The sequence below is a fragment of the Prosopis cineraria genome, unplaced genomic scaffold, assembly GCF_029017545.1.
Source record: "Prosopis cineraria cultivar Desert tree isolate PC_DT_omini unplaced genomic scaffold, ASM2901754v1 PC11, whole genome shotgun sequence".
NCBI lineage: Eukaryota > Viridiplantae > Streptophyta > Magnoliopsida > Fabales > Fabaceae > Prosopis > Prosopis cineraria.
The window spans coordinates 22,986,344-22,994,615 of NW_026555342.1; the positions used below are offsets into that span (position 1 = coordinate 22,986,344).

An 8,272-nucleotide genomic window follows, 5' to 3' on the forward strand; every position below is an offset into this window, starting at 1 on the left:
AAATATTGTTAATTTTTCTACTTAATTTATTTTCATTTTAAGTGTTTAAATCATTTTAAGATAACTTGTTGATTCCTATATTATACATTATTTATTTACTTAAGGAATATTAATTGCCCTACTTTACTTGTTTGTTTTCCTAGAATGAAATTAAGTGAAAGTTTTACAATGAACAAGTGAAGTAAGATAATTAATAATATTTCATAAGTAAGTGAACAAGTGAGATAAGATAATTAATAAGTGAAGTAGGACAATTCTAATATTAATTTAAATGAAGAGAAATTTTATTATTTTTCTAAAAAATTTAATATCAAATCAATACCCTTGGATTGCAATAAAATTTTAAAAATTTAGAGGTCTTGACTTTAAATATGTATGGTCAAGAGGTCTTTGTTAAAATTCTCCCTTAGAGAGATTTATTTATCATTCTCCTTTAAAATTACCTATGACAAGAAAAATGGCAGTCCATCAAGTCCCATTTATAAGACACGTAGAATATTCATTTAGTCCTATTTATAAGTCACGTGTTGCTTTTTAGGTATTATTTAAAAAGCATTTCTAAAATTATCTTTCATGATAGAGAAAAAATAACATAATATCACTTTTTAAATTGGAAGAATGATAGAGAGGTTCCAAAAAGACCAATCAATTCAACTTAGGTTTCAAGTGTCAAATTTCAAAAATTTGTAAGTTTGGTTTTTAATTTTGTAACTTTGTTGTGATAAATTTGCAATTTGTTTCTACATTTTAACAAGAAAGAATTTATTTATTCTTTGACCATGTTTAAATTCAGAAAACAAGTTACAAATTTATCACAACAAAATTGAAAAATGAGAGCTGAACTTACAAATTTTTGGGGTTTGGCATTTGGAACCTAGGTTGAATTAATTAGTCCTTTTAAAACCTCTTTATCATTCTCCCTTTGCAACTAGGTCAGAGGACCATTAACACGTTGAAGTTTAATTTCAACTTCAAATCTTTGTACATTGTTTGCTATATCATATCATACTATTTATTTATTTATCAATATTTTTCAGTTAGTCAAAAATATAATCTGAAAAATATGAAAGACAAACAGAAATTTGAAATACAAAAATTTGAACTTCTCGCTTAAATTTGAACTCGTCATCAAATTTTGACAAAGATATAAAATAAAGACAGTCCTAGAAGTTTAATTTGTTATAATGGTTAACATCAAAGGTAAGCAAATATTTATGAGTCCAAATTCGATTTATTTGATCAGAACAGATCTGCAAACTAAATAATCCCCCCACTAGGTACAATTGAGAGTTTTGTCATCTAAAATTTACAGAGACACATAATCAGGTCATCCACTATGTATTAACCTTATGGAGAACTGGTTTCTGATATGATGGAACTTCATATATATGGAATTGATGCTGTTTTGGTTCTATCTTCCCTGCAGAAAACTTGATCTTCCTACAGGAAAGAGCCGTTGCTAAAGCAGCTGTAATCTGTCATATAGGAATCAAGTGCTTAGTCATAATTTTCAGAATGATCAATATAACAAGTGCGCGCGCGCGCGCATGTGTGTGTTTTCAAGCTGTGAGTTTATTCATCAGTTTAAGAGATATACCCCAGTTCCATTGCTTTGGTTGGTGGCTCACAAGATTGAGACCGTGTCTGTCTCAGCTGCAGATAAGTTGGTGCATGTAACCCTTCACAAGTCTAACTAAAAAAAAAAAAAACAAGAAGCTCCATTTGGTTTTGAAAAGAAAACATATAATTTGACCACGTCAGATTCAAGTATTGTCAAATGCAATGGGAGGCAACTCCTAAGATCAACACCGGTTTGTAAACATTTAACTTTTTAACATATAATCTTGTTGATTGTATAAGCATATTCCCTTGTGAGACTCATAAGTTATATGATTGGAAAGATGAATAGTACATGCACATGATCTAATTTGATAAAATGTTTTTATCAACTTAATAGCTTACCTTCTGTAATTCTGCATTTTCTTTACTAATGACTTCAATCCTTTTATAGAGTTCTACGCTTTCTTGACTAAATTGATATCCCTGCAATAGCACATCAATATATTAGCTAGAATTTTTGGGATTGCATTTCATACATGGCAAGATCAGAGAGAGTATTCTTGAATACCTTTTGTTGCAGCTCTTTAATCTCGTCCTTTAAAACTTGTTCCTGAGGATAATTTAATGATCAAGTTAAATGCTTGCCCAGTAAAAGCGGCGAGACATGTTAAATTAAATTAAGATATGAGTTGAATTTATCTGTGAAACCTTTTTGATCCGGACACTTCTTAAACTTTTCCCCAGTTGATTTTCCAAATTTTGCAATTCATTGATGCTCAAGCTAGAAAGTTTTTCACCCATCAATTGCCTGCATTTTCCAAAACAGGAAATGAGTTACTTCTGGTTTACTAAGTAGTTCCAGTTTCTTAAATTCAGAGGATGTAAAAGGAATGATTGAATTGCCATTGTAAAGAGAGTTTATGATAGTTGAGTGAGTTCAGAAGTATTAGCGTATTGCACTGATTGTTCATTTGCATTTTTTTAATTGCATATAAGTATTATCCTATTCCAGGCACTGTCGGGCACTAATGCAGGCATCTCTCCCAGTATGTGTGATCTGTTATTTTTTCCATGTTGAGACCAACATTTTGCAAGCAGAAAGTAATAATTTTCCTTCCAATGTATCTTATTTTCTTATTATAATAGAGTAGTGATCAAGTAATTTTGTTACCTGTGGTATTCTTGAAACTGTTGAAGTTGTTGCCTCAAGACTGTTGCTTCTCTTTGCCAAAACTACCAAATGGAAAGGCATATATCATCAAATATATATATATATATATAGCTTGAATATTATGTCAAATAAAGCGTAATGCAATCAAGAGGAATTAAGAAGACATGAATTCTAACTCTCGATATAAGTGCGAAGATGCAAGAATAGTATTTTGCAATCTTGATGAGATCATACCAAGACACAAGGTTCCATATTCGGAGATAGTTTCTAGTTATAGTGTTAATATCATTATGTGACTTGGTGCTTCACATTTAGCCAGCAGAACTAATTTCCCCATTTTCTGTAAAATAATCTTATTGCTTGGCGATGATATGACTCTTTGGTGATGAAAATGAAAAGCAATGGAAGTTCGAACTTTGATGCACTGTTGTAGTAGCTAGAGTAACTATAGCATGAACTATTCGAAGAAACCACAAAAATATGTTGAGGAATGGTATTTAATTTGATCTTGTACCTTGACTTCTGAAGCAGGATCTAGAAGCTGACAATGATCCCCTTGTTGTTCACTGTAGCGGTCAATAATAGATTTCATGCTGCCATAAGCAGAGATAACTCAATCAAAATAAGATGAAAATCTATAAATGCTTGTTATAGAATCTTTGAAAGTAGCATTGTTGTGCAAATTACAACTTGCAAGAAACAATATTTATTATGAACTTTGAAGATTAAACAATATTTATTAAACTTGACATTATTAGGGTAAGCTCCCTAAGGACATTATTGGGATTAGCTTCCACAAACAAGGGAAGGTATTAATGCTTGGTGCATTGGATTTTATAGATCTCTCTCTTTCTCTCTCTTCCTGCTTTCCCCCTCTCCGATCCTTACTCCCTCCAGATCTTATTATAGGGTTCCTTCTAGAATGGTGCTTTTGTTTTTAATATAAAACACTTAATAGGATATTAATTATGTTTTTTAAATATTACCCTATTTAAACACATCTATTATAGAGAGAATATAATGTAAATTTAATTTTTTTTCATTTGACTAGAAATAAAATTGAAAGTTTATTTTATTTTCAAACAAAATTAATGACTTAACCAAATATACTTGGTTTTGGTGAGGTAGCTAGTTAGAGATGTTTTATAATAGGGATTGAAAGGAGTACGTGTCTAACTCTTACATATTCATGCTATTTAGAACATTTTTCATGCTATTTAGATAAATAATTGATAATTGTTCAGTTGATTTATCATATATTAAAAGAATAATGCTCATGTGTAGTTTTTGAACTAAAACGGATTACTGTTGCTGTGTTTTTTGCTTGTTTTAATAATATGCTCCATCCCATCTCTTTTATGAGACATTTAGAGGGAGAATTTAATTTTGATCCTTTTTATAAGACACCATATGAGATATTTATTGCATATATTTTCCATATTACCCTTATTTAATGCATTAAGGGAATTGAAGGATAGGTATCATCGCTACAAAGATCATTTATTAAGGCATGATTATCACAATCAAAGTAAAAGTTGAGAAATTCATACATTTTAGCACCTAGAGTTTGAGGGATTTCAATAATATACTAGAGAGCTTTTATATATTAGGTTATTATTATATAGAGTAGTTGATAAGAGACTTTAAGGCTTAAATAGGAGAGATTTTTAACGTTAATGTGACACAAAGTATCTTATTTGTGAAATTGTTCATTATGCATATTACATAGGTTGTATTTTCCTTTGGATAGTTTCTCCTTTACTTTTTATGGTAACAAGATATTGTCCTTACTTTTAAGAATGATATATTTTTAGTTAGGGTTAAGGTTAGAGTTAAAGCTCTATATATAAATAAGGCTACAATCTATATATTTACCCAAAATATCAAAAACCAAACAAGTCAAAGTACTGATTCAAACATTAATGGTCAAAACTAGAGTTGAACAATAATTCAACCAATTATAAATAAATTATTTTATTAAATCAGTCAAGACATTAATTTAAAAGTTTACTAGTTCAATCGAACATGTTGACCTAAATTTTCATATTATGTATTTATTACTTTGAATTGATTGAATAAAGTATACAAACCTTTCTCTACATCTTCATTTCTCTTTTCTTCTCTCTCCTTTCTCTTTCTCTTTCCCCTCCCCCTTTAGGTTTAGGTTTATAAGTACTACTAACCCAGACCATGTACATATGCACTCCACAATCAGCACATGACGCATCCTTGTCATGATTTAATACAGACCTTTAGCATGGTATCTATAGTATATTTGTATGTATGTATGTATGTATGTGAAGGCAAGCATAAAAGCGTTTTAACGTGTTCTTCCGAGTTTGGGGCATGTCTATGAAATTTGCAGTATAGTTCAACCAGTAGAGTTGAGATCTCTTATTGATAATGTAACATATATGCCATTTCATGCTCAGCTTTTTCTTAGCTCCCATTAAGTGTGACCTAATACAGAGGTGCAAGAAAAGGAGACACACAAGAATTAATTTAAGATCAGCTAGCAGAAGGAGAAGGAGTTTCTGATATTCTATCACGCCCTATATATATATATATATATATATATATCAAAGCTACACACAAGTATATATAAGATGAGAAAAAATAGCCAAACATATATACAAATCCAAAGCATCAATTTTCAAGCTTGTAGTTACTCTTCTCTCTCTCTCTCTCTCTCTCTCTCTCTCTCTCTACACACACACACACACACACACACACAAGTGGGAAAATAAAAGAAAACATGTCAATTTCTTCTAAGAATTCGAACAACAACACAGGTTTGTTGTTAAAATTGGAACAGAACTGCACACCGTATGTATCTGACGAACATCATCCCATTTTATCTTGGGAGGAAAAAAAAAAAAACAGAAAAGAAGATGATATAGGCACATTACCGAGATCAAAGGAGAGATCAGAAGCAGAGTAAAACTTAAATACTGTGCCATCGCTTCTGATAAAGCAAAGAAAGGAAAAATAAATTAAGCTGGGTATTGAACTAAATAAGGAACCTGGAGCTTCCATATTCATAGAGCTTGCCGGAGCTGGAGAAGACGATGACACCAATTTGTGCGTCGCAGAGGATCGAAAGCTCCCTCGCTTTCTTAAGCAATCCACTTCTTCTCTTTGAGAAAGTCACTTGCCTGTTCGTTGAATTGTCAATCCTCTTAATCGCAATCTTTCCTCTCCCCATCTCGCTAGGGCTTCTCAGATCAGCAGCCGCACAAAAATCAGTAATAAAGCTGAAATTATTCATCAAATGAACTCTTAAACAAGACCATACATAGAACTAAAAGATCAATAAAAAAAAAATCGTAATAAATAGTTAATATATATGCTGGAGAAGTTGGAACTTACAGAACAATCGTAGAAGTATGGGAGGAAGAAGACAGGTTTATTTGAACTAAGGTCCTAACTAGAGAGGCTTTTGAAGATTGATGTGCTTTGAATACTTTATTCGGATTCTTGTCAAGCGGTTTAGTTTCGTCCGTTTCGATTCCATTATCATTTTGGGGTTATGAAGCAGGTCTTTTGGGCAGTGAAAAACCGCTAGTGGTTTCCTTGCCGAGATGTTGACCTCAAACGCTCAAGGGTTGCTTAGGTAGACCCTGGATTGATAGCGAGGGACAAGTGTCGGTGAGTGAGAGCGAGTGTCCGTCAAGTGAAGTGTCTGCGAGTGGAGAAGTGATTCCTCGGGATTCCCGAAATTGTCGGCCGATTTGGTATTATCTGACGTATGGCGTGGCGACACGTGGAATGATGAAAACTGAGAGGCCTAATGCATTTCCGAAATATGGATTTGGCGTCGGCCATGAGCAGCTGATGGTGACGTCATTCATGCATTTTTATCAGAGTTATGCCGGTCTTTCCCAGGTCTTGTTTAGGGAAAAAGTTAGATAAAACTCTCTAGGGAAAAATAATAATTTTATATATCATGAAATGTGACAATAACAATAATATTTAAAGAAATTTTTTTGAGATTAACTTTATATATGAAATTACTTTAATATCTTTTTGCGGTGATTTCTAAATTATTTTAGTTATTGGTAAAATTGAATTTACAAATATTTATATTATATTTATAAGCGATATAAAATTAGATGAAATTTGTTGATAGAAAGTTATAATTTTTTAAATTATTTTAGTAATTGGTGGAATCAAGTTTGCTAATACTTATATCAAACTTAAGAAATATATAAAATTAGTTACACTTTGCTTATTAAAGAAAACTACTGATAGAAAGTTGTGATTTTTAAAATTATTTTAATCATTAGTAAAACCAAACTTATGAATTATGTAAAATCAGTTGGACTTTTTGCTGATTAAAAAAATTGCTAATAAAAAGTTGTAACTTTTTAAATCATTTTAGTTATTAGTGGAACCTAACTTGCGAAAACTTATATCAAACATGTAAACCAAATATAATTAGTCGTAAAGGGGTACTAAGATAATTTCACATAGAAATTTAATATCAAATAAATCTGTTTGGAACCTCATTGTTGTTATCACATTTCACGGAACAAAATTATCATTTTTCTATTTTAGGAAAATTTATCTATCATTCTCTTTCATGTTTAAGTCATTTCTAACGATTTAATTAAAATCAAGGATACATACTCTCTTTGTCCTATTTATAAGTTACTTCTGATATGTTTTACTAGAGTCAAGAAAAACTTTAAACCTTATTAACTATATTTTAAAATTAAATAAATTTTGACCTCTATCCCCTATTAAAGATTAAAAAACTATTTTTAGTAAATTTTTAGCATTTAATAAGGTAAAAAGGTGAATATTAATATAGAAAATAGTAAAGTACCTTATAAATAAAATCAACATTAATCTTCCCTCTCTGTCCAATAAATAAGACTAGATGAGTAATTAAATTATTAATTATTAATGTTGTTTAAAAAATTCTACTATATCCTAGTTAAATGCATGTCTTCAAAAATACTTTGTATTTTATGTAACCTTTTATCTTACTATGGAAACTTACAAAAAAGGTAAAATTAAAAGAAAATAATTAAAGATTGATATTTTTTCATGTTAAGTGACTTAGAAACAGAATCACCAATTTCTTCTAAAAAACACTTATATATAGGACTGGAAGAAATACTTCCATTTTAAATTAAACTCCCTACTAATTTATGGAGGAGTAAATGGTCTGATTCTGATTGTTCTGCTCTCTGTGATTGGTGAAATGAGTACATTTTCAAATTAAAAGCATACTTTTAATTTGAAATGGAAGATATTTGGGTCTAGCTGGTACATACAAGCTACAAGGCAACAACCAATTTTATTCAATGCTTCCCTTGTTGATAGCGAGTCAGATTGGAAGTTAATTTGGGCAGTGACAGTTTGGAAACCATGATAATGGAGAAATGAGTACATTTTCAAATTAAAAACATAACATTTGATCCGAAATTTAAGTTTTTGATACAAATCCAAAATTTAAGTTATTATGACTCGCTGCAATCACTTTTAACAAGATGCAAATAATTAATTCTCAAAAATAAAAATGCATAGTTAAAA

At 30.6% G+C, this 8,272-nt stretch overlaps 1 protein-coding gene across 2 annotated transcripts; it reads right to left on the minus strand.

The window, feature by feature from the left end:
* Nucleotides 1–1,950: 1,950 nt before the first annotated feature.
* Nucleotides 1,951–5,936, minus strand: LOC129287071 (MADS-box transcription factor 23-like). Of its 2 annotated transcripts, XM_054923225.1 has the most exons (6): nt 5,755–5,936; nt 3,246–3,324; nt 2,732–2,793; nt 2,269–2,368; nt 2,129–2,170; nt 1,951–2,043 (listed from the first exon to the last, which is right to left on the minus strand). In XM_054923225.1, the coding sequence occupies exons 1-6, from the start codon at nt 5,934–5,936 to the stop codon at nt 1,951–1,953; spliced, it is 558 nt and encodes a 185-aa protein (XP_054779200.1). The 2 variants fall into 2 exon arrangements, with proteins under 2 accessions (XP_054779200.1, XP_054779201.1); XM_054923226.1 differs by lacking the exon at nt 2,129–2,170.
* Nucleotides 5,937–8,272: the final 2,336 nt, after the last annotated feature.